Source organism: Urocitellus parryii, chromosome 13 (genome assembly GCF_045843805.1).
Source record: "Urocitellus parryii isolate mUroPar1 chromosome 13, mUroPar1.hap1, whole genome shotgun sequence".
Lineage (NCBI taxonomy): Eukaryota > Metazoa > Chordata > Mammalia > Rodentia > Sciuridae > Urocitellus > Urocitellus parryii.
In genome coordinates this window covers 46,293,850-46,320,818 of record NC_135543.1, presented here as the reverse complement: position 1 = coordinate 46,320,818, position 26,969 = coordinate 46,293,850, and the positions used below count along the sequence as shown (strand labels likewise).

At 42.6% G+C, this 26,969-nt stretch overlaps 1 protein-coding gene across 1 annotated transcript in view; it reads left to right on the top strand.

Annotated features, from left to right (window-relative positions):
- The first annotated feature begins 14,683 nt into the window (after nucleotides 1-14,683).
- The window catches only part of Ttc39c (tetratricopeptide repeat domain 39C), a 101,886-nt gene continuing 89,600 nt past the window's right edge, over nucleotides 14,684-26,969 (top strand). The window contains exon 1 of the mRNA XM_026388062.2: nucleotides 14,684-14,937. Coding sequence (XP_026243847.1) covers nucleotides 14,780-14,937 — 158 coding nt within the window. The 5' untranslated portion in view covers nucleotides 14,684-14,779. The remainder of the gene's footprint in view (nucleotides 14,938-26,969) is intronic.

Here is a 26,969-nt window from a genome sequence, read left to right as displayed (position 1 = left end):
AAGAGAGGAATTTATCTGCTGGTTTTATCTCCTGACTCCTGCTGGTAAAACTGGTCTTCTAGGGAGTTGGCTCTCCCTCAAATCAGGCTTAGCACCTGGCCCTCAATCAATGGCAGAGCCGCCATCTTCTGTGCCCCCAGCAAGCAGGAAAGAAGGTGATTCATCTAAGTCTGCAATAGGACCTGGAGCAAAGTCTCCGTGGCTCCCTTGGGGTGGACTCAGGAGCAGCTGGGCCTGAGCCCAGGGGAGGTTGCATCTGCAGATGGTGGCAGAGATGAAGTGACAGTGGGAAGCTGGGCTCTCCACTGAGCAAGCAGCAGACAGATGGAGCAAAGCAAATCTGGGAAGGCATAAAACTCAGGTTCGATACAGTGCCCTTTCCAATTGTGATGTAATATTTGAGTATCCGTCAGGGTTCTTGTTTGCAAGCCACAGGAACATACTTTACCTTCGATAAGCCAAAAAGGGATTTATTTGGTATACATTTGACTGAAGAATGGGCTTAGAACTGGCAATGAGATCTGCAAGACCAGGCAGAAGAAACAGTGGCCCAACACCACTGTCAGGTGGTAGAATCCAGAACTTTCCTTCTACCACGGCCACAAATCACTGCCTTCCCATGAGACTACACCCCACTAGGCATACCTCCAAAATAGTGCTGGGGTTTGAGTTTGTCATGGGTTTAATTGTGTCCTCCGCCTGTCAGATTTATATGTTGAAGTTCCACCTCCCAGTACTTCAGAACATGCCCCTATTTGGAGATAGGATCTTTATAGATGTGATCAGGTTAATATGAGGTCATTAGGATTGGTCAACAGCCCAATGAACATCACCGCAGAGGAGCCAATCAGCTGGAAGTTTGCTGGCAGCTGGAAGTTTGCTGGGGCCCCTTTGGCTGTGGCTCTCAACAAATATCCTCATAAGAAGAGAAAATTTGGACACAGAGACATACACAGAGGGAAGCTGATGTGAAGAGACAGGAAAAGATGACTATGTTCAACCAAAGAGAGGCCTGGAACAGATCCACCTTGATTTGGGACATTTGGCCTTCAGAACTGGGAAGCAATAAATTTCCACCATTTAAGGCATTCAGTTTATAGTATTTGGATGGGTAGGGGTTGGGGGATGGTGCTGGGGATTGAACTCAGGGCACTCAACTATGGTGCCAACCATGGCACCAGCCCTGTTTTGTATTTTATTTAGAGACAGGGTCTCCTGAGTTGCTTAGCACCTCACTTTTGCTGAGGCTGGCTTTGAACTCACAATCCTCCTGCCTCAGCCTCTTGAGCCGCTGGGATTACAGGCATGCACCACCTCACATGGCCAGTTTGTGGTATTTTTTAATGGCAGTTCCAGAAAACTAACGCAATGCTAGAGAGCCAAGGGTAGGGGGTGGGGAAAACCAGTCCTGTTGAACTCTTTGCCAAGTGCTAAAACACAATGATGTCCTCATCTGACCTGGCAGAACCGACTTCCTAGATATTGGCACCATGTAGTCATCAGGGCTCTGTTCTCAGAAGTACTCAACCCTTGGTGGGGTTTTTGCTTATGCCATCTTGAAATTCTTCATAATTTTTTTAAACAAAGGGCCCCATATTTTCACTTTGCACTGGGCCCCCACAAATGATGAAGCAAGTCCTGCTGCCTGGTTATCACAGTAATCCTGAGAGATTAAACAGAGACTTTTTCTTTATTTGTGTTTATTGATGATGAAATCAACATGGGAAGATGTTCAGCAAGTTGATCAAGGTCCACATAACTACTCAGAGTTGGACACAGAACTCAGAGAAAGACCTCTGCTTTTCAACCAGTTTTGAGATTCTGTAATTCTAGAACTTACCTTGATTGAGAAATTTAGACAGATATGGAAGTAAAACCTTACACAGTTGCCTTGCCTTCACCAGGTTATCTTGACCAATGGTTAGTGCATGAAAACAGGTGGCTTAGTGTCTTCTAGATGGCTCTTGATGGCCCTGGCTGCCTAGTCAAGGGGTTTGCCATACCAACTTGTGGTACTGTCCTAATGCTGGTCCCCTCTAGTGTTACTATTTGACACGATATGTTTGGAGAAGCAAGGTTCTTGCCTATCTGAATCCCAGGTCACCATGGCTTGGGTTCAGATAGAAAATCGCTGACCTCAGGCCACTGGATCTGTGCCAAGATCTGAGAAACACCTTTAGGAACCAATAACCTCTTTCTTGGTTTTAGATATTCAGTCTTGTCACCAGTTGGCCAGGCTGGCAATTCAAAAACCATACAAACACAGAAATACCTTTTTTGGGGGGTCAGAGACAGATTGGAAACCTCAGGTGTCAGTTCCCATGCTGGAAGGCAAGGGGAGCAAGGGAGGCAAGAGGCAAGAGAGATAGCACACCCTGAACCCCTCTATTTATTTAGGATAAAAACCATACATAGAATATTCCACCCAAATAAGCCAAGGGATTGGGTTTCAAAGTGTATAGTCTTGCTTGGTGATGCCTTGTGATCAGCAGGTTGATTGACATCTGGGAAAGCCATACCCATATCAGGTGCTGTGTGGGATCCCAGGCAGAGCAAGAGAAAAGGCACACATGCGTCACACAGCCCAAAACCCACAGAATGCCAGACCAGTTCCCTCATATGCTCAAATGTGCATAGCTCACACACACAGTCCATGGATGGCTCCCAACATAGTCTCATTTTTCCTGGGATAAAACAGCCCTTTTAATCTGTCTACTGCAGAGTCTCACCATTTCTCAACGTTTGTCTCCTTTGTCCTTTCTTCTCTCTTCTGGTCTTGCTTGGTTGATGTTCTTTCAGCAGGTGGATGTCCTTGTCCCTTGACATTCCTTTGATGTTGCTGCCTTTTCCACAGCCCCTGTTCTACCACAGATTTGTAATAGCCTCACTACCTCAGTTCTGCCACCAGCACCACTAACATCGTATCATCGTTGTTCCGAAGAAATCTTAAACAAAGTTTTGCTTCATTTACTTTCAGGTCCTACTCAACTAGATCATTTTCCAAATGATTTTGGAAAAATTTTTGAAAAAGGCAAGAGTGGGTTTGGGAGTTTACATTTTTTTTTTCTTTACCACAGAATACAACAATGGAGGGTGAAGTGTGCCATGTTTTTATTGATGGATTGTGGCTCATTCATCCATCAAGGTACATGCAAATTGTGTACCCACCTCCCTTTCTTTGGAAATAAAGTCTCCTCTATGTGGGTTTGGCAGGGCTGTCAGCCTCCCTCCCCTCAGCCTTCCCCTAGGATTTAGGGTAGCCAATCAGTAATTGGATCAGGGATTACCATGTAATGCAAGCAGAACCAATCAGAATCATCCTTGACAATCAGTAGAAAGAAACAGAAATGAGAAAAACTCTAAAACTAAGAGAAAAGGAGAAAACTGACAGAGGTAGAAGGTGAGATCTGAACTTAAAAGATTACACCTGGAGATCTCTATGATGGTTACTAGTTTAGAATTAATAGAGATCCAATTGACTGGCAACCACTTAAGAGTTTGAAGGACTGGTGGTGGTACAGAAAACTCAAGTATGGCCAAAGAGGGGCCTTGAAAAATCTAAAGAAATGGTTTTAGTACCATTCTCAGGACTCTCTCTTTTTTAAAAAAAGTGTATTTCTGGGTTATTAAACCACTTGGTGGGCAGTGCTTTTGGCCTTAGGATGCAGGAATGCTAGATTTGCACTGTGAGGAATAGCTCTGCAGAATGGAGAATTGTCCCATTACCTGCTCTCCCACTGCAAGAGAGAAAGGCCACCCTGTAGAGAGAAGCAGAGCCCTGGTGTCACTGAGTGAGCAGTCCCAGGTTGTATGTTTTCCATTGCAGCCTCTTGGAGTCGGGTGGGTTCGGTCACTTGCAATAGAAAGGGAACTAACCGTTTCACATACAGAGGGAGTAGCAAGTGCTCTGATCTTCTGTGGTTGCCTCCCATAAGTCTCTGGTCTTCACATTAAATTAGCTCTTCATGTTAAATCAGGTGAGTTGTCCATCCACCCACATATGACCATGTCATTTCCCTACCTACAATTTCTTCTCAGCTCTTCTTCATCCAGAGGTTCTGGAGAAAGACCAGAAAGCCCATTTCCTTGAATACTTGCCAGCCTCATCTTGGGCCACTTGACTGCAGAAAAACTACATTGTCTGAAGATTTTTGCTATTTCATAGCATTGCTTATGTGGGGCCTTCTGCCTGGGCTACATCTCCTCTCTCTCTCTCAGACTCAGCTCAATCATCACATACTTTAATGAAGCCTCATGAATCCCTAGTTGGACCAATGTCCCTCTTGGATGGTCCCAGAGCATATAATGTAAACCTCTAGAACATGGCCACTTCACATTAACTCATCTGCTGGTACATCTGCCTCACCCACTAGACCAGAAGATTCTCAGATCTAGGGGTGGCACTTATTTAACTGTCTTCCACAACACCTAGCATCTACTGGCCCAAAACATAGTAGGTCCTCAAAGAAGACACAGTTGAACTGAATTGGCCCTTGTTATAGGTCACGTATGACAGCCTTTCTGATGTATTGGATAATGAAATGACGCCATCTTGGACAACATCTAGGATAACCTGCCATTTACATCATGCATCATTATTTGAATGAATCACTATTGTACTGATGACTATTTGTATGGCACTGGTGTGAAAAGAGCTCTTTAAAGACAAAGAATTTTCTTAAATTGCATGAGTTACCAAGTCAAACAAAGGCAAATACTAGAATTGTTACCATAAGATGAGAGGGAACAAAACATCTGTTATTTACACATGGCCACTTTAGTTCCCCAGGCAAGTATGGGAGATGTGGGGACTGCAAGACTCTCAGACAGAGGTGAGAGGCAAGTCCACCAGAGGCTGTCTCCTTTTCCAAATACTAAGGGAAATAAAATTGTTTCTGAGTCCAGTTGTCCTTTGACCTTCTTTGTGAAATGAAGAAACAAGTCCCTCTGTTATCTGGGCCTCCATCTTCCTATCTGTGGATATAAACTGTGTTCTCATTTTCTCTTAATCATCTCATAGTATACCATTGTTTTTACTGTTTGTATCTCAGAGGAGATGGCAGGGTGAAGGGGGTGAGAAGAAGTGAAGAAACATGTATTTTTAGCCATGACACAGCAGAATGTTCTGAGTCTTCTTTTATAACCACATTTAAAAATAAATGTCAAGAGTTAGGAATAAAGTGATTTCTTAATGTCCACATCTTCCTTCCCTCAATGTGAGCCAGTCTTCTTCTGACCTGGTTACACCCATGTGGTGTTACTTTAAATGCTAGATATCTAGGTCACTAGCCAACAAAATGCACGGAATCCCTCTCCCCCCAACCCCACCCACTTTTTTTTTTTTTTTTTTTTGGTGCTTGGGGTTGGACCCGGGGCCTGGCATATGCATGTGCTCTACACTGAGCTACACCCCCAGCCCTAGAATGCATAGAATTTCTTAAGATTTATATGAAATACTTTTTAAAGTTTACGATTTGAATATGTATCTTTTTTGTTTCATAGTACAACCATTTATATGCAAGAATATAAAATGACTTGCTATGAAAATCAGTTATGATTCACTCATTTATTAATATAATATTTCTCAAATATATGCTAAGGTAAGGAATCAGGCTGTTGTTCACAAAGAATCAAAAGCCCCTATGCTTTCCAGGAGTTACCATCTGTGTACCATGGTTTAGAAGGACTTAAAGCTTTTTAAAATTGACAGCATTATGATATATGATTTATGTAATGTAAAACTCATCACTGAAAATGTACAACTCTATAGCTTGTCATGTATTTACAAACTATGGAACCATTACCATTATCTAACTTTAGAACTTTTTAAAAGATGAGATTTAATATCTGTATTATGTATGTGCGTGCACATATATGTACCCTCCTTAGGGTGAGTGAACTTGCCCAGTAGAATTTTTCAAAACAAATATAAAAAATATACTGTAACAGATATTTCCTCTTTTACAGACCTTGGGAGACTCTAAATGCTTTCTTTAAGTTATTATTTCTTCACCTGTCTACTGGAATTGTATTCCAAAATTTATTTACATTTTTATCTGATGTTTGAATTTATAGATCTTCTTTTTTGAAAGTTTTTAATTGGTGCATTGTAATTATATATATTAGTGGAATTCGTTGTCATATACACACACAACATGATGTGGTAGATCTTCTTTTGAAAGCAGAAGTGAAAGCGATAAAAATAGCGATGAGTTCACATGGATGGCTTATGGGGGAATTCAAACTCATCAACATTGTTTTGGATTTCAAAAGTCAAGAACTGGATATAAAATACTGAGACAAGTGATCTGAAGTGGCCCAGAAGTGAACTCCAAAGGTTAAAGAATGAACAAATTAACATAACATCAGTGAACATCAATTTATAAAATGTATACTTATCATAGTCATTTAGAGAGATAACATTAAGTATAGTCATTTTTTGGCCAATGACAGACCACATATCTGACAGTGGTCCAGCAAGATTATAATGGAGCTGGAAAAATCCCTGTTATCTAATGATGTCATTGTCATTGCAAGGTCATAGGGTAATACGTTACTCGTATATTTGTGTCAATGCTGTTGGTAAGCAAACCTGTTTAGATATGTTTAGATATGCTTACCATTGTGTTACAGCATTACCTACAGTATTAAATACCATAACATGCTGTACAGATTTGTAGCTTAGGAGCAATAGGCTATACCATACAGTCCAGCCATGTAGGAGACTAACTTTAGGTTTATGTATGTGCACTTTATGATATTTGAGCAACAGTGAAATTGCTTGCAACACAGTTCTCGGAATGTATCCCTATTGCTAAACAATGCATGACTGTAAATTCAGGAATTAAATGGATTCTGATCAACTTTGCTTAGCTCTACTATGACACCATATTATATTATGAATAAGTATCTGTCTATAGGTCTTATCAGCAGTGAGCTTCTCTAGGCAAGGGTCTTGCAGTTTTATCACTATAGCCAGCATGCATCCCTATTCCTGACACAGTGGGAATACTCTCTGAATGTCCTGGGGAAAATCAATTGTCTGGCTTCTCAGCTTCAGGCTGTCTGTGCATTTGCATAGGTAATACTGTGTGGATTACCTGCACTGAGAGAAAACTTCTTCAACTGGTTCCTTAAATTGCTTGCTGTAGGGGATTTCAGTGGAACAGAATTCTGAGTGGGGAACACCAGTCTGCTAACCTGATTCTAGAGCAAAACTCAAGTGATTTATGAACAAGGCATTGTTTTATATTAGCAATGCATCTTTCTTTGGAAATTTTAGCAAAAGTTGACTGCAAAATTTGCCATACACACATGACATAGAGATGCATTTAAAAATCTTCATACTAAATATTATCTATTTCCTTGTCTAACCCTTCAGACAGTGTCAAGTACATATTCATAGATTACAAAAGCAGCAGAAATAATTCAAACCCAAATGAAGAATCAAAAAATGTGGACATTTTTGCTTTATATGTTTTCTACATTCTGCAGAAAATCTGCACTTCTTCCTCAGGCTGCATTAATAATAGCAAACATGGCTTGTTTGTATTAGAAACAGTTTTATTATCTCTGTATGATGCATCTGGTTACTTAATTGCACAGATTTCTATGAGCTGTGTATTTCAAGATGATACTATTGACAAGTAAATATATGAACAGAAGGATCCACTGACTTTAATTAATATTAGAAAACAAATTATATGGATTCAGATAAGATCTTAGTATTAGAGTTTAATAGAATATTTTTACTTGTCCACCATTTTATTTTCTGGCTGTGAATTTACTGATTGTCTTCATAAATGTAAGTGAGGAATCTGAGGCTGAAAGAGGCTGAATGAATTTGGCCTGGGTCAAAAAGTTAATGCATTGTGAGAACAGTGTCTTGACCATGTTTAGACTTCTGGCTCAATATCCTCCATCCTAGGGCTGGGGCTATGGCTCAGTGGTAGAGCACTTGCCTAGCATGTATGGGGCACTGGGTTCGATTCTCAGCACCACATATAAATGAATGAAATAAAGGTCCATCAACAGCTAAAAAATTATTTTTAAAAAATCTCCCCCATCCTGTGCTTCCAGCTCACTCTCTTGGTAGCTCCTCTTTACCATACAGCATATAGACAGGTGTTAGAGGTATTGAGCACCAATGGTATGCTCTGGACTGTCTAAGGAGACATGCCTACACTTTTTTTTTTTTTGTACAGGAGATTGAACCCAGAGGCACTCAACCACTGAGCCACGTCCCCAGCTACAGGGACATGTGACTAAATCAACTCCAAGTGAATTTTGGCTGACTAAATAAAGACACAGACACAGTACCTTTTTGGGTTTAGTGACAGCTCCTCAGCCACAGATCCTACAAGGCGGGCAAGGCAGGCAAGAAAAAGAGAAGAAGCAAGCCTTGAACCCGGGTCTTATTGGGGAGGCAAGGGGTAAGGTTACAACAAACAAGTGGGTGTAATCCAACCCCACTGGAGCTGCACCTCTCTTATCCGAGCAGAGGTAAGGTCCAATTGCAATGCCTCAGTTCAGTACCTCTTTACTCAGGACTTAAAGGTGTGTACATAGCTCCTGCCCGGAGTGGCTCCCGATACCCAGCCCTTTTTTGTATTTTATTTAGAGACAGGATCTTGCTGAGTTGCTTAGGACCTCACTAAGTTGCTGAGGCTGGCTTTGAACTCTCGCTCCTTCTGCCTCAGTCTCCTGAGCTTTGCTGTGCTTATAGGCATTCGCCTCTATGCCTGGCTGAGATCTGCCTACACTTTAAGACTTGGAAATAAATCCACTCAGAGAAGTAAATTCCAATGTTCCTGCTGTCCCCACACCTGTGTGATCAGGTGACCAGTCAAGTACTTCCTTCTTCCTCCTGCAGTCAGGGGAGAAGCTAAGTGATTAGAGGACAGCTGGAGGGGGGTGCCCTTTGTCTTTCATCAGTGTAGGAAAGAATTAATAATCTTGGCTTAATAAGGCCAGTATTGGTGGTAAGAAATAAGGTAGCTGCAAGAACAAAAGGAAAATAAATCTCTGGCTTAGGTGAAAACAAGGAATCTAGACAGAAATTAATCATAATAGCAAGATATGTCAGGCTTTAGATAATCCAGGAAAATCCCTGCCGCTGCACATACTGGGTCCTGCTATACCTTTGGACACCTCTCCTCTTTCTCACCCATAGGACCAGAATTCCTATTCACTTCCCTCCCAAGGCACTCAGCAGACCCGAATCTTGAATGCCATGACATTTTTTCCTTCTACAAAGCAACTGTCAGTGGACAAAGAAGACAGAGACATTCACCAGAGACTGCAATATGGGCAAGTCATGGGAAGAGGTCAAGGGACCAGGAGACTTGTCTATTTCTATAAAGAGGAAGGAGATTACAGTAGATCCACAAAACAAGGAATATCAATAAAAAAGGAATAAAAGATGGGTTAAAGAGAAGCATAAGTGGTGAGAAAGGAGAACATGAATGAGACACCACCTAAAGATCAAGAGAGGATGCCATTCCCACTCAGAGACACCCCAGTCAAGGCAGAGGACACAATGACTTCTTCCCCAATTTTCTGCCTGAATCTATTCAGGAGCAGAACAACATCCCTAGTAAACCTCCTGCAGTCCAGCAGATATTCAGTTTGAGGAAAGACAGAGGAAGAGGTGTCCAGCCAGAAGAGGGATGGTTTCCTGCCCCACCATGCCTGCTGTGGTCTCCAGGGCAGCTTGGGTGACACAGATCCAGCTGGGGAAACAACCAGGTGGACCCCTGTGGACTCACCATTTCTCCAATTGCTACTGGTTTTGAACATTTTTCATATATTTATTGGCCATTCATATTTCTTTTTCTGTGAAGTGTCTGTTCAGTTCCTTTCCCATTTATGGATTGAATTATTATTATTATTTTTCATGTTAAGTTTTTGAATTTTTTATATATCCTGAAGATTAATGCTCCATCAGAAAAACTCTTGAGCTCATAAATGAATTCAGCAAAGTAGCGGGATATCAAATCAAACATCTGTAAATCAGTTGTGTTCCTATACATCAATGATGAATCAACTGAAAAAGAAATTAGAAAAACTATCCCACATTCACAATAGCCTCAAAGAAAATAAAATAGTTGGGACTCAATCTAACAAAAGAGGTGAAAGACCTCTACAATGAAAAGTACAGAACATTAAAGAAAGAAATTGGAAAAGACTTTAGAAGATGGAAAGATCTCCCATGTTCATCGATAGGTAGAATTGATATTGTCAAAATGGACATACTACCAAAAGCACTATACAGATTCAATGTAATTCCTATTAAGGTTCTGATGACATTCTTCATAGAGACAGAAAAAGCAGTCATACAATTCACTTGGAAAAATAGGAGGCCCAGAATAGCCAAAGCAATCCTCAACAAGAAAAGTCAAGCAGGGAGGCATCACGATACCAGACCTTAAAGTATACTACAAAGCCATAGTAACAAAAATGCATAGTATTGACACCAAAACAGACATGAAGACCAATGGTACAGAATAGAAGACACAGAGACAAACCCACATAAATACAGTTATCTTATACTAGACAAAGGCTCCAAAAACACATTGGAGAAAAGATAGCCTCTTCAACAAATGGTGCTGAGAAAACTGGAAATCCATATGTAATAAAATGAAAATTAGACCCCTATCTCTCACCCTGCTCAAAACTCAACTTAAAATGGATCAAGGACCTACTCATTAGACTGGAGACCCTGTACCTACTAGAAGAAAATGTAGGCCTAAATCTCCATCATGTTGACTTAGGAACTGAATTCCTCAACAAGACTCCTAAAGCACAAGAAGTAAAGTCAAGAATCAATAAATGGGATTTTATCAAATTAAAAAGCTTCTTCACAGCAAAGGAAATAATCAAGAACATGAACAGAGAGTTAGATTTTTTTTTAAGGAACTTTATTCTCTAAATGCTTTTACAATATGATTCTCAAAACTCAAAAGAGGCTTAGGGAGACAAGGGTAGAGGATGTTTCCTGGTTATCTTTCTGACATCCATTATCTACCTGCCTCTTCCTAAGAGACTTGGTATTTCCCAGCCAGGTAGTTTGAGTGAAGTTGGTTTTACCACCTCAAGTCCTGGTGGCTCTGACTTAAGTCCTTCAGCATGATCCACCCCTCCTAGTCTTGGCAACTGTTTAAGGATGGACATCTTACCAAAGGCTGTCAATCAAAGCCAGTGAGATTCAACTCGGGAATAATGATTAAGCTATTAGAAAAGTGATGCCTCTCTGTCATGTGACTGGCATGCAGGTAGTCCCAGGAACTTCTAGAAGCTACTTTTGGGACCGAAAGAGGAGGGCCTATCTGAGAAGAGACCTGTCAAGCACCCAGGGGACGGAGGTAAGAGATGGAGGGGAAAAACTTGGTCTTAGTCACTGGGTTGGAACCTTGGATATAACCTCATTTTGAAACCCCCTATACGTGATAAAAAAAAATTGCTTTTCTAGGACAGTTTGAGTCAGATTATTCTGTTACTTGCAACCAAAACAACTTTTGAAATATTTACCATATAAATGATAACATACAGGTCTAAAACCCATTTCCTGATCATTTGGGCTTGCAGTTTCATTTTCATAATGAAATCAGACACAGAACCATGAAATAGTGGCAATACCCACAAGGGGTTTGCAGAAAGGAAATGGGTTCTTTCCTCCATTTGCTAGCTTTCCCCCCTTCCTCTCCTTTTTGCCTCTTTCTCTCCAATTTCTAAAGCAAACACTTGGGTAAATCCCATTCTGAAGCCAAGTGCACTGAAGACTGTGTTAGCTTTGCAGGGAGGTGCTGAGACTCTCACATTGTCAAATGTATGATGGCTTACAGTGTTAGTAATCTAGATTTTTCTTCCTTTTATATGTTGTACACACCACAACCTCTTCAATATCCAATTATCTATTGAAGAAAACAGTCTTAATTCCCCACCTGCTAGGTGGACTTTGTCCATACCAACTACAGATGTCACAATTATCACTGGTCCATGTGTTCTCTTCCTTAGGATTTGGGGGCCCATTGTAAATGTTCTTTGTATCCCTTAGCATGGAGCAAATATTTACAAACATCCATTCATGATGACGAAACGAATCTAATTGCTTTGCCCCTGACCAAATCTAACTTTACACAGACCTGGTCTATATTTCACAGTAGTTATCCCTATATCCACAAACACCCCTCCCCTACCTGTGATGGGGAGCTGGGCTGCTGGGCTGGACCTTGCCCCAGGGATTTGACAATTAAATGTCCCTAAGTCTGCATAACCCACTGTGCTGGGTCCTTGAGGCAGAGCTAGTCCCACAAAGTTTGTTTTGACTGTGCTTACCCCTTCCCCCATTCTCAGCTACAGGCCCCCAAATACAACTTGTTAACAATGCTCATGGTGTCACCAATTCCTTCAAGTTCTTTCCCCTGCCTCTTTCCCCAGTAATGAGGACATAAATGACTGTGCTTGACCACCTTCCCCACTTGGGGGAAGGCAAGCCATCTCCTAAATTTGGTATTGTGCTCTCGGCTTCCCTCCCTTGTTGACTAGATTGTTTTGGGGACTGAAGGCTGGAGATGGTTCCAGAACCAAAATTTAGGAAGCCTGTAAATGGTAAGCACCTGGTCGAACCATAGTTACTAGCAATGTGTGGCCAGGGGCCTCACGTGGACTTCAGTAAGAAGGATAGTCCCTAAGACCTGTTTTAGAAGGCCCTGCTAATCAACACACACACATAAACTTATTAAAGGACACCTGAGTACCTCTGTCACTCTGGTACTCAGTCTTGGCTAGGTGGGATATATCACCCTCCACAGCAATTCTTACCATGAATACCATTTAGGTCCTAAGAAAACACTTCTCTTCTTTACACAATGTCCTAAAAACAAAAACTTACAGTTTATGAATGCCATGAAGGACTATGACATCATTAATGTTTGAGATGAAAACAATTTTATGTAAACACATTAAGGTTTTTATGTAAAAACATTAAAAGGGTCAATTTATGAAATCCCTCTTCTCAGCATAAACAAAATGAGTTCTGTAATGCAAAGTATTATTTCTCAACCAGGAGAAGCATTCATTTTCTTGCTTCTTTTGGTGTTCCAATTTGTGGTTCCAGATGTACTCAAGAATTAGCATGGTTTTGCATCAGTTGCACAGGACAGTGGGCTTGAGGAACTGGTGTGGGCCACTCTGGTCCCAGCCACTCTGGCAGCTGAGGCAGGAGGATTGCTTGAGTCCAAAGCCATCCTAGGCAACATAGTGAGACTCTGTCTCAAAAACAAAACAACAACAAAACAAAAAACAAACAACAACAACAAAACAGTGAAGGAATGGTAGCAATACATATTGCTCTTGCATTTGTATAGATGAATGTTAGAAATACTCTAAGTGAAAACAATGTGTATAATGAGTTTAAGTTATGTTGCAACTTTTCTGTGATCATTTATCTTATTGATCTCATTATACTATAGGAATCATATTTAAAATGTATGGGCTATTTCTAAACCTGAGTATTGCCTTAATTTTTAAAAACAACTCCTTTGTAAATGCTTAAGCAAAGTTTCTGCTTAATGCAAAGTTTCTCCAAATTGAACTTATTGAACTACACTCTAAGAACTACAATAATTCAGGAAAGGTGGTCTGATTTGGAATTAAGAATGAAATCTTTATAAAGTAACGGTATATTTAGTGATCTTGCTAAAGGAGAGAAACATAAACTTATAGAAAACATGAATAAACATATGAATGGTATATGAATTGTCCCTATATTAGGATCCAGACATTACCAAACTATCGCACAGTGAGACCAATATAACGATGATTAAATTGTCACCGACATTTTGCTGACTTTTGGTCACATAAAAACCTCAGCTTTTCTGTTCCGCTGGTATGGAAAGTATAATAGTCAGGGTGAAAACAGAACACACCTTAACAACTTAATCCGTAACTTTTAAATATTTAGCTGTGGTGGTATAGGGACTTCTGTTTCTCCACTGCTCTAAGGCTGGTGGGGGTCCCGGTAGGTGGTACCCTGATCTGAGAGCTCTGCCCCCACCCAGTCTCCCGCGCTGGGCTCCCAGGTGTCCAGAGGTCCCGCCCCCACCGCCCACTTTCTCGGGTATTGGCTGCTTTGATCCTAGCGGTCCCGGGGTCAAGTTGGGGGTCGCAGGTACTGGCCACCCCAGGTTTTAGGCACTCAGCCAAAGCCAAGGCCACCTGGTCTCCAACCGCGCCCTACTCGCTGAGGCCCAGAGTTCCCGTCCTTTCTCAAATCCGCTGGTCCTTCCCGAGCCCCTGGGTCTCCCCTGACTCTCGGGTCCAGTGGTTTCACTGGAGGGTCGAAGGTCCCGACATTTTGCAGACATTTGAGTGGGTGGGAGCAGCCTGGGCGTGCTGGATCTGGGCGTGGGCGCGGGGGCTGCAGGAAGCGGAGGCGACAGCCTCTTGGGGACCGGCTCATCGGGGTTTGAAACACCCGGAAACGGATTCGGCTCCGGTACCCGTGCGGGCAGCGTGTTTCGGAGGGAGCGAGAACGGGCGGGTGGCTGCTGAGTAATACCCCGCGGCGGCGGGCGGCGGCGGCGAGGCGCCCACGTTCCCCGCGCGCCGCAGCCCGGCCGCGGCTCCTCCCTCGCTCCGCGTCCCTCCCCTCCTGTCCCCTCCCCCGCCGCCCGCTCGGCTCTGCTCCGGGCAGGTAGAGCCGGGCTCCAGGCGCGCGTGGGCCCGCCGCAGCTGCCTCCGGACCTCGCCTCGGCCCAGGGCCGGGCCTCGCGCGCCCATGGCTGGCTCGGAGCAGCAGCGGCCGCGGCGGCGGGACGACAGAGACTCGGACGCCGCGGCGGCGCCCCTGCAGGACGCGGAGCTGGCCCTGGCCGGCATCAACATGCTGCTCAACAACGGCTTTAGGGAGTCGGACCAGCTTTTCAAACAATACAGGTGACCGCAGAGCCCCTGCTCCCTGGTACCGGCCGCGCGACCTCGTGGCGGGCTTACGCGCTGGGACCTGCGGCTGGTCCCCAGACTCTCCCTCTCTTCTTCCCCTCTGCCGCTAATTCCCGGTCCCCGCGTCGCCTCCTGGGGCCTGATCTGCAGTTGGCGCTCCTGCGCCTTTGCCACATCCTCCCTTTTCACCCCACCCCCGCTCGGTTGTCCTCCCCGGGACCTGCCGCGCGTCTCCCCGCTCTCCTGCAGGCTCCCTTCACTTTCTCCCCGCCTCGCCCTCCGAGGTGTTGTCCAGTGTTTGCTCCTGTCCCAGCGATTGTCGTGTTCCGAGTGGGCTGGGTTTAGGGCCCGATGCTTTTGAGGCAGCTGCAAGCCGGGAGCTTCGGGGTGACTGGCTTGCGTGCTGGCGGGGCAGCCTTTGTGACACCAAGTACAGCAGCTGCATAGTGCCTGTTTGTTGCGCCTGGCATTGCTTTGCATCCCCGTGCATTCCAGACACTTTCATTGTTTGAGGACGCATGCATAGTTGTCATGCCGTGCAGGAATTTAACAATTTTAACCCAACTCTGCCCGCTCCTTTCTCTGCCGCTCTTCCCAAAACTAAGTCCCTGAAATGAGTTTCTAATGCCTTTCAAGCGAGCGTGTTAATGAAGAATTGCTCTAATGTAAAGGAAGGAAGAAGAAATTGGAGGGATTTTTAAAAACGCTTAAGAATAAAAGGGGAAACACGTGAATTCAGTTGATTTTTAAAAAAAATATATATATATATAAATGAAAAATCTGAAGCCTGGTAGCTTTCTAGTGGGTGTGGGAGAAGCCTTCCTTTTACTGGGGACCAAAAGCCTACATTTTCTTGTTTAGGAAGCAAGTTTGTGATTTGTCTTGTTAGTATTGACAAGCCATAAGAATGTTGATTAGTAACTTTCGGGAACATGTTTTAGGGCCATATGCTTCTCACTTTTTTAGACCTCATGGTTTGTTGAAATGAGAGGACCATAATGTGTTGTGATGGAGAGCCACAGTGTGTAAGAAAATGAGGCGAGGGGGAACACCTAAAGTTTGAGACCATCAAGCTTGGGAAGCTGCCACATTCTTAATGCCAAAACATATACCTTAGAACTTTTTGTTAAAGGTATTTTACTTTTAAGTCAGCTGCTCACCCCCCACCCCACCCTCATTTTTGGTCTGAAAATGAACACATCTAAGCTTTTCTCAGAACATTTTATTTGTGAAACCTACAAGTCTGGTGTCAAGCCATAGTTTCATCAAAGGCTGTTGACGGAGGATTTAAAAGATTTACTTGTCCCACAATATCTCTGTTTTTAGCCCTCTGAAAATGTATTTCATGGGGAAAAAAAGATCTGAATGTTTCATATGACTTTTCTGACTACCAGTTTGCATTGTATGGGAGAGGAATGGAGAAAGTGTAGAGAGTCACATTTATTCTCTGTAGTTGCTGGTCTAGGTACTTGCATATTTTAATTCTTGCTTTGAAATCTGCAATAGTTATTTCCATGGTCTTTTTTCCTTCTGTACATTTACATACTTAAACCTCATGGTGCAGTTGCTGTTATGTTGAAAGCATGAAAATTTTGTCTCATCTGGTTTTATACACTGTCAATAGAGGGCAGAACACACTCTTTCAGGCCAACAACAGAGAGACACACCTTGAATGGTATTTCTCTGTGGGTGAGGGAGGGAGGAGTTTCCAGGGAAGATGTCCCCTGTGTAACCAGGGGACCCTGTGTTGTATGCTTATATTTCCAAATGGGAATTGAAGATAAAGAAGAAGAAAAAATCATACTTGTTCTCTGCCAAGCACATGTGCTACCCACATAGCCTTATCTGTTCTCACTGTTCTTAAAACAACAAAAGAGGTATATCTTATGACAATTTTATAACAAGGGACCTGAGACTCGGTGTTAGCATGGGCTTAATCATTGTGGTTCTAAATCAGGGACTCTTTGATTTTTACCATTCTGTCTGATTATTATATTTTGTTGTCTGCCCCATGACCTTATTTTCCAGCAATGTTCAAAAGCTTTTCTTGGAGTGGGAGGAGGGAAGGGACAGATGACTGTGACAGCATTCTCCTGTCAGCTTTCCCTTGCTTCATCTGATGTTTATGATGTGAAAAGTCATTGCATTCTTTCCACCTCCAAAATACGCTTCTCGTTCATTAGTGCTTTGGGAAGCACAGTTGCATAAAGATCTGCTCAGGAACTGGCATCCAGCAACCAGGGCTCAAATCCTAGTTTTGCCGCTTCTGTATCTGCTGACTTTAGTCGCTCAAAATATGCTTCCTTGCCTATACAATGAGAGTAGCAGTGATAGTACTGACTTCACAGTTGTTGAATCTGGCACAGTCTAAGCACTCAGCAGTTGCTCATTAGCTCTGTACTTGTTGCCTCCCCACTAGTCTTGGATTCTATATGTGACTGTAGTTTGAGTACCAGACAAAATGCCTTGTGCGTGAGTGTCTTTTATATTTAAAGCTCACTTCACACATTATGTCCGGAAGATGTAAGACCCTGTTATGCATCGGATAGCTTCCTGTCTTAATGGTGAATGACCTCCTGGAAGCTTAGCATTGATGTCTTGTAAGTGTTCAAGAAACACCTCTAGCTCAGTTCATCTGTGGAAGAGGGATAGATAACCCAATGACCAGCTCCCTCTTCTTTTCATGATTGCCATTTCACAGGGACCCCCCTTCAGGCTCACTCCCCTGACTTGTAAACCTCCTGAAGTCTTATTGTTATAGTTTAACAAAGAAGTATTTTGTGTCTAGTGTAACAGTTGCATTTTGGTTACATCAAGAAGGTCATTTTCTCTTGCCATGTTACTGGGATAAAAAATTTTACAGAATAGTGACCTAAGGGAGAAGTGGTCACTTTGTAGAAACAGCTTATCATGAAGGCCATTCCGAATTTGTGGAAAGTCTGAATTGTATAATTCAGATATCATTTATATAGGAATTAGAAGTATATGCACTGCAGAGACCTTCTTTTGAGACATTCAATAAGGCTCTAGTTGAAATTTATGCCAGTTCTCTTATTACTACAGGAATAATGTAGTGAGTGACAGGCTGCCCTGTTGTTGGCCCTGAGCCTCTGTTGTGCACTTAGAGATGTCTTCCCAGAGATCAGGACAGGCTTGTGCTGTGCTTTTGTGAACATGGTTTGTGTCCCCCAAAGGACCATACTGTTATAAAAGACTTGGTGCCCAGGATGACACTATTGGAAGGTGAGAGTAGAACCTGTAGAATGTGGGGCCTAAGGAGCAGTTCTTAGGTCATTGGGCACATGAGGTATTTCTCATGTGACATCTTGGTAGTTCTTGTGAAAAGGTTCTTGTCAAAAGAGCATGCTTAGCCCAGCCCGTGCATTTTCTGTGTAATTCTGAGATGTGATTCTTCCTATACAAGCTCCCACCATGATGTCTTGCCATCTGCTGACCTTACAAGAGGCCAAACCAATGGGGCCTAGCTTATCCTGGACTTTGAATCTCCAGAACACTCTGCTAAATAAATTTCCTTTTCTTTATAAGTAGCCTGTGTCAGGTATTTCACTACAGTCATGAAAAGTTGACTGATACAAGTTGCTTCAGGGCTTCTCTACTTTGAGCCCATGAACATATGTAAGTTCATGATACTGATAGCCTGAAATCAAACTTCTGATCTTGGTATTAGGGCTCAGTGCTTTAATCCAGCACTCCTTACATAACTCTCTCTCTCTCTCTCTCTCTCTCTCTCTCTCTCTCTCAGGCTCTGAACTGATTTTGGCTTGTGTGTCACGTATTCAGGCACATGATAAGACAGACCATAGGTGAAGTGCACCAGAGGATGCCAGACTTTTGGGTGTTGCGCCCTATGTAAGATTGACAGTAGGCGAGATTGACAGTAGGGAGGCTGGGAGACATAGCAACAGGCTGTTATAGGACCAGAGAGAAGCAACTTCTAGCCCAGTCAGAAGGAACTTTTGCAGAGGAAATGATGCTTGAGCTTCATGATGGGATAGAAGCAAGTCAAGTGAAAGAGGAAGAATTGGGAGGGATGGAAGAGAATGTGAGGGATGGTGAGGCTTAACCCAAGTCTAGGAGAGGAAACAGTGGAAAACCTACATGGAGATGTGAAAGTGCCTGTGGACTTATAATAATAATTGCAGGCCGATAGGTACTGTTTTGTGTTGAGTGCTTTTTGCGGGTTAGTTTCTTCTTACTACTGCTTGAGTCGGTGCTGTTTCTTAGAGTTACTTGGCTGTTTGGTGTCTAGTCAACTCACTTTCCCCATGACTACTGTCCACCGTGTGGAGGTCTCATCCATAATTAACTCTTGGCTCCTTGGGGCTTCTGAGTCCTACTCTCACCATCTTTTTCTCTTTACAGCTTGAAATGTTTCTTTGCATGTAAGAGAGGTACAGCACATTGGGGCATGAGAGATGTTCGGGGACCCCGGTCCCAGTGAGCTTTGCAGTTTTTGTTTCAGGCATTGAGTCTGCCTCCTTCCCCTTGCAGCCACATGCCATCTCCTGCTTTTATTTTTGCATCCTTTCTGACCTTAAAGGGCTTCTTCTCTGCAGTTCTTACTCTGGTAATACTATTACTGATTTCTAGCTGTGGGTATTATTAAAAAGTCATATCTAATCATTGTCAACTAAAGTAAGCATATTAGAGTATGTGCTTAGCACGTGTGAAACCCTGAGGTCAATCTTCAGTGCTGGAAAAAAGAAAAAAAAGAAGCATATAATGGTTATTATGAAATGTTCACTGGTGATAAATATGTATGAATAAATAAGGATTTGATATAGAACAGTGTTATGAATTGTGGTTTATTTTTTCCAGTTAGCTTTATAAAATGGTAAAAATATTATTAAAAATTAAAAGCAAGAAAAATTCATAGGAAGTATCATGTGCGTAAGTGTATAAATCCTAAATTGCTTAGCAGTTTATGGCATCCTACAGGGCAAAGCCGTACAATGTGTGGCCTTATTTTGTGAGCATGTTGACTGTGGAGCCAGTATCACTCTAAAGGTATAACCCTGGGTGTGGGTAGACTGGCCCATATGCCAAATTGGGCCAATTGCCTATTTTTGTCAATAAAGTTTTACTGGGACACAGCTATACTCATTTGGTTACCTATTGTCTATGCCTGATTGTATACCACAACCGTGGAAATAAATAGTTATGACTCTGTGGCCTACAAAGGCTGAAGTATTGATCCTCTGGCCTTATGCAAGTTGTTGAGCCCAGTACAAACCATGATACTTCCTGGAAAAACTCAAAAGTGTGAGTAAGAGACACTGGGCCATGGACCTCCCCAGCCTCTTCTTTTCCCAAAGCCATGTCAAGTACTTGGGAGGACAGGAAGCACTTGTGGGCTGCCAGTGTCTTCTGAACACTTTGGCTGCTCACAAACAGCATGTCTCTGCTGCTGGAGTCTGTGGGAGAGTCTTTAGATGCAGAAATGCAAGAAAAGGAGAAGTTATGAAAAGCAGAAATGGTTTGAGGGAGCTGGTAGGAAAGACAAGAAACTCATCTGTTGATTTTTTCCATCCTCCTCAACTCAAAGGTACATTTGTAAAAAAGCTCATTCCTCCCACCCCAGCTTTTGCACAGTCTGAAAATGTCCCAGTTAAATGTTTATTATTCATTTAGCTTAACCAGAGAGTCTTCTTTTAAAAAAATTAAGAAATATAGCTGTCTATAGAATAACAGGAGGGTTTGGAGGAAATTATCAGGGGGAAAAAAAGAGTATTTATACTGTGGTGTGTGTGTGTGTGTGTGTGTGTGTTTGTGTGTGTGTGCGCGCGCACGCACGCGCATGTGCCATTTGTACAAACCCACAGTTAAAGATGTGAACCCTTGAAGAATCTTTAAGTTCTGAGTCACTTCTGCTGTGCTTAACAGCTGGTTCAGTGAGATCACCTTCTTTCCCTAAGCTAGTTGAAAGAAACTGTATTGAGTGAAATGAAGTTTTGATGAGAATAAGAAAACAAACAAACAAACAAACAAGGAGAGCAGTCATATTGGATCATGGGACCCTTTCTGACCTAGTTACACAAAATCACTTGTGGATGTGCAAACACATCATGATATTTTAGGAGTCTTTACCTTTCACACATGCTGTTTTAGCTTTTAAAATATCATTTTCTCACCCAGTCTCCTTTGCCAGGGTAACCCTCCTACTTACCCAGCAACAGCAATGAGACTTTGAAAAGGCTAATGCTAAGAAGAACTCAAGGAGAAGAGTGCATAAAAGAAGCACAGGAAGTCTAGGCAGAGTAGCTCAGATGAATTATTCAAAACTCTGCCCAGCACTGACCTCTGCCCTCTAAAACGGGTTGTGGCAGGGCAGGGAGGAACTGGTCTCTGTCCTGTGCAATAGTTCCCCTGTATCCATGGTTTTGCTTGGTGTGGTTGCAGTTAACCCATAGTCAAGCATGGTCTGCAAATATTAAATGGAAAATTCTAGAAATAATTAATAAATTTTAAATTACTTATTACATTGTCCTATTTTTATTATCAGTTATTGTTAATCTCTTACTGTGCCTAACTTATAAATCAAAGTTTATCAGAAGTATGTTTGTACTGGGAAAAGAAATATAGTATCTATGGAGTTCACGGCCATGTACAGTTCAAGCATCCACTGAGGTCTTGGAATATATCCGCCACAGAGCAGAGGAGACTCCTGTGCCTCTTTCAGCATTTAATTCTTGTTCCCAGCACACTTAATCAGTGACTGTGCTGCACATTCTGTAACACTGGTCCAATTTGAGACTGAATAGGCTTTTGTGTATTAATCTATGGGGAAAACGCATTCCAACTGCCATACAAGTGACTGTGAATACATATCTTTGTGTAAAGTTATTCATAAAATTGCTGTGTAAGAAGAGCAAGTCGTGGCTTCTTGACACCAATTTAGAGACTGAGATGGGGCTTTTCTTCTTATGTAAAAATGGTTGGCAGTTAGCCATCTGAGCCTTTTCCCTTGCTAAGTTGCTGTCTACTTCTCTTCCTTCTTGTATAAGAATTCTGGAATGTAAAAAATACGTACACGTATACAACAGGTAGTTGCTGCTGCCTGCAGGGAATCAGTTATTTCAGAGAAGGCTGTAGAGAGTCAGGAAGTACATCTCTGTTGGAACTGGTATTCATGATAGGAGGGAATGGCTGCCACATTCAGGATACAGCTGAGAATCCATCTTCTCTTCCAGGAGGTGTTGCTTATTTAATGTCTTTTTTTTTTTTTTTTTACATTTATTTACCTCTACAGTGGGTCCTGTCTCAAGTTGTAATATCTATAAAATCACACTAGTTGAGGTGACTTGTTCCCTCATATGCATCAAAATAAACATCATACCGCTGACTAGGTGGTGCTTACTAGGTGCCTGGCCAGCCCCCTCCCCCCATGCCTCCTGGCATGTGTTTACTCCCCAAGGAAACCTCCCCCAGCTTGGTGGGTGGGTGGGGGTCTTGATATCTCCCGAGTGGAGAGCAGGGTGTGTGTGTGTGTGTGTGTGTGTGTGTGTGTGTGTGTGTGTGTGGAGGGGGTGAGTGACATGAAGCAGCCTGTCTAAGGTCAGCAGGAAGTAGGAGCTTTGGGGTGGAAACGAGGCCTCCCAGCTCCAGTGTCTCTGTGTGACCATTGCATGTGACTTCCTTTCTGTAACTTTCACATGTATGCCATTGAAGCCATTTTGGGTGCATTCTCCCAGAAATACGCCAACCATGCTGTGACACCCAGAGAGTCTTCTTCAAGCTACCAAGGGGCTCTGTCTTCAGGAGAGGGTCATCTCAAAGTTTAGACCCATGTGGCTTCCAGTCTTCTGTATGATAAAGTCAGCATCCCAGCCTGCTAAGAGATAGCCCGTCGCCTGTCCCTGTCTGCTTCCTGGCCTCACGCCTGCTGTTCTCCTGCAGCTTCTACTCTAATTGTGCAAAAATAATTTGCAACATCCATCCAGTTGAGTCTTGTCCTTCAAGATGTAGCCCAGATTTCCATGGAAAGACTGTGGGATTCCCCTGTGCTTCCCCAGCATCCCATCCTTATCTTTAGCCAGGACTTGTGTTACACTGATGCCGTTTCCAGTCTCCTGTTGAGAAGAGGGCTGGGAAGACAGAGAATACCTGGGCTTTCTCTGCAGTGTTCCTGGCCTTCCTGAGCTTACTGGAATTTTCTGGGGTCCAGGATGTATTCAGAGCAGAGCAGCTCTCTTATTTGTCAGTCAGGAAGTGCAGCCCAAAGACAGTGCCTTTAGGATCTCTGAAGGTCTTGTATTCCTCATATGCTCATGGGCATGTCTCCTTACCCAATTTGGGGTGCACCAGAGAGGCCCTAAAATTGATGCTCTTTTCTTATAAAGCAGTAGAACTCCCACCTGGCCCCATCAATCTCTTTCCCTGTTGTGTCCCAAGCTGCCCCATGCTGAGTAGGGGGCAGTGGAGCACAAAGGTGCTGCTGAGCACACCTGAGCCTGGACAGGTGCCATCATGGGGAAGGCCGAGTCCCTAATGAGGCTCAGTCTCCATGAAACTGATCTGCTTTTGAAGTGGCCATGGGTGTCAGCTGTGCCTGGCCCAACTAGATGTAACTCGGGGGATCATAGCGCTCCAAGTGATCTGTCTGTCCTCTGCTCAGTGTTATGCCTGGTGACAAGGAGGGCAGTCTAACTGGTGGGCTTTCATTTTTTTACTTAGCCATCTCCAAGGCTTTGAGGCTACCCCTGCATGGTGCTGTAACAAGCTCTGGAGTTACTATCCAAAATATAATTCCCAGACTCCAGAAGCTTTGGTAACTGGGAATTAATACTTTCCTGAGCAGGGATTCTTGACCCTATCAGGTCTAATACCCTTTTTTTGATGACAAACACTTGGTAATTCCCTCTTTATGATCTGAAAATAAATTAGTGGATGAAATTACCTACCCACATGTTCAATATCTTAAAATCAATAGAATGTCTGAATAGTATTATAAAAGGGAAGTACAAAAGAAATTCATAGGGTTGGGGTTATAGCTTAGAGGCAAAGTGCTTGCCGAGCATGTGTAAGGCACTGGGTTTGATCCTCAGCTTCACATAAAAATAAACAAATAAAATAAAGGCATTCTGTCCATCTGCAACTACAAAAAATTTCTTAAATTCATAATATAAAATTACATATCTTTCTAAAGGTAAGTATTCAGTATACCTTTATCAGAAGATAAAATGAAGTAGTTAAGTGCTTGCTCCTGTGTATAAGGAATGCATTTGGATTTAAGAGAAATAAAAAGATGAGAAACCTTGAAGAAAGGTAGAAATATGAGAGAGTAGTACACTTTAACACAAAGGAAGTTAGGATTACCCTATTTCTCTTATATACACATTTATCTGTATATAAGAGAAATAGGGTAATCATAATTGAAGGATTATAACTGACCAAGGCAAGATACTATTTAAGTGACAGACGTGAGAAGCATGATATTTTTACAGTAAGCCAGGCCACCTTTGTCAGGGTGGTATCACAATCATTAAAGTTCCTATGTTAAGACATAGAATGCCTCTGACAAAGTATCACAGAAAATATTTCACATCTTGAAATTCTTCCACAAACCTAGAACTTTAGAGGCCATTGCTTTTAATAGGTGTTCGAGATTAGAGGATAAATTGAAAAAAAAATTTATAGGGCAGGGGTTAACCCCTAAAGACAGTCCCAGAATCTTGTTGAAAAATAAGAACAAAACCCAAAATAAATAACTTCAATATGTAATTTCCGTGACATTAATTTCAGTATGCTACAAATTCTTAAGTATATTGGGAGGCAAAATGATATAAATTGAATAATGACATTTGGTGGTATCTAGTATTTTATTTGACTCTTAGTATGTTAAAAGGAACTTTCAGTACCCCTATTAAATACTGGCATGTGCAGACCAGTTGAGCTCTAAGGTGTTGGCTACTCAAAAGCCAAAAGCAGTGTTGCAGTTGGGGACATGGTTCTCCAAAATCATGAACAAATCTTGATGAAGTATGCATTGAAACAGTCAAGGAATATGGTTGCCCCTCCGTATCCACAAGTTTTGCATTGAAAGATTCAATTGATGAAGGATTAAAAATTTTGGGGGAAAAAACTTCTAGAAAGTTCCAAAACATAAAATTTAAATGTGCTGTGTGTTGAGTACTGTGCTAAATCCACACAAATGAAGTATGTGTAGGCATTATATTAGGTATTATATGTAATCCAAAGATGATTTAAATTATAGAGAAGATGGAGAAGATGTGTGTATGCTCTATACGCAGATATCACACCATTTTACCTAAGAATCTTGAGCATCAGAACCATAGGGATCCTGGAACCAATCTTCCTTGGATACTGAGATACGAGAGTATTTTGCATTTTTGTGTAAATGGAAAGAGGTCCTAGAAATAATTGTAAACAGGTTTTTATCCCCACAAATTTCCAAGAGATGTTCAAAAGTCATACAGCATGTGGGACATCATACTAGATCTCATGCATTGCAGGATGGTTTGTATCTTTGGTGTATTCTACTACATTGTATCACCCTCAAATGGCCCTAAAGATTTCTAAAATGCCACCTTTGAGGGGCACTGAGCTCGGGGCTACAAGGTTAGGACAAGGTTAGTTCTCTGCAGCTGAATTCCCAGGCTGCCTGGAACAGCATGAGGTGGGGTCTTCCTGACTGGCAGCAGGAAGGGGAGAGGTTGCCCAAGAGGCTGCCATGGCTAAAGAAGCATGTTGGAGGATCTCTCCTTCGTTGTTTCTGTGATCACTGGTGTCAGGGCTGTGTAGGTTTCCCTGAGGATGCAGAGCCCCAGTGTTGGGCCCTGTGGGTCACTGCCCTGACACACAAGCTTTTGCCCATCACACACATGCTACTTCTAGGTCTCAAACAGCTCTAGGAAGGGATGTCAGCGCTGATCCTTCTGTCCCTTGCCCTGTGGATGGAGAGCCACTGAGGTCCCTTCCCTTCTTCAGACTTAATACAGAACTAGGTTATGGGGCCTCTGTCTCCAGCCTCAAGGTGACTTTATTTCAGAGACCTGGATTCTCTGCCCTGGCTCTGCCAGCACAGTCTTCCCTAACTTTGGACTTCAGGGTACAGACTGGTCCGTATCCTTCCCAGGAGGGCTTGCTCACTTCTTCCACTTGGTAGCAACAAAGATTACACAAATTAAAAATGGTATTTTAAAGATTAAAATAAACGGGCCAAATCCCCCAGGAACCTGGGCACAGTTGCCCTAACGTTATATAGCCAAAGGGACCAGGAAAGTGATTCTTCCAAAATGCAAGGAAATAGGGCAGACTGCTTCATGACAATCTTCCATTCTGCTTATAATTTGAAGCAACTAGTAAGGGGTTAAAAGAAAAAAAGACACAGGACACCTTGGCATATAGAGCTTGCCCAAGCATGACATCAAGTGTATCCCGTAGTTCATGTTCGCTCAACCTGTTCTCAGAAGCTGGATTGCACTATAATATTCTTTGTTGGGTGGGACTTTTCTAGGTAAATCTGAGCATGAGCTTCTCACTCTGAGTGCCTGTGGTTGAGCGTTACTTGCTGCTGGTCTACGTCGGCCTTCTTATTGTACAGACAGTGTCCTTTGCTTTGCGGTTGCACTATCTTGCCTCATCTCTGCAGCAGCTGACCTTTGCATTCTACTTCATGTAAATTATTCATCCATAAAATAACCATCAAAGCAAAGCAGATTTGTACATGTTGGTGTTATTTTTTTCTCTATGACAAAGGTTTTTATTTTGCACAGTTCTTCAGGACAGAAAAATAAGGAGGGAAAATGACATTTCACCTCCAAATTCAAGTTGAGTTTGCTAAATGACAAGAGATTCATTAAGAAGCTATTGGATTAAGCTAAAATCCACGCTGCATGTCCTCTTTAGAATTGCTTCCAATAGGATGAGTCACTGTCAAAGCTTTGAGTGTTTTCTTCCTCCCTCATTTTGAGCAGTGAATTGCAAAATCTCAAGTTATGTATTGTCAACGGATCTCTGGAATAAGAAAGAACTTGAAACCCTTG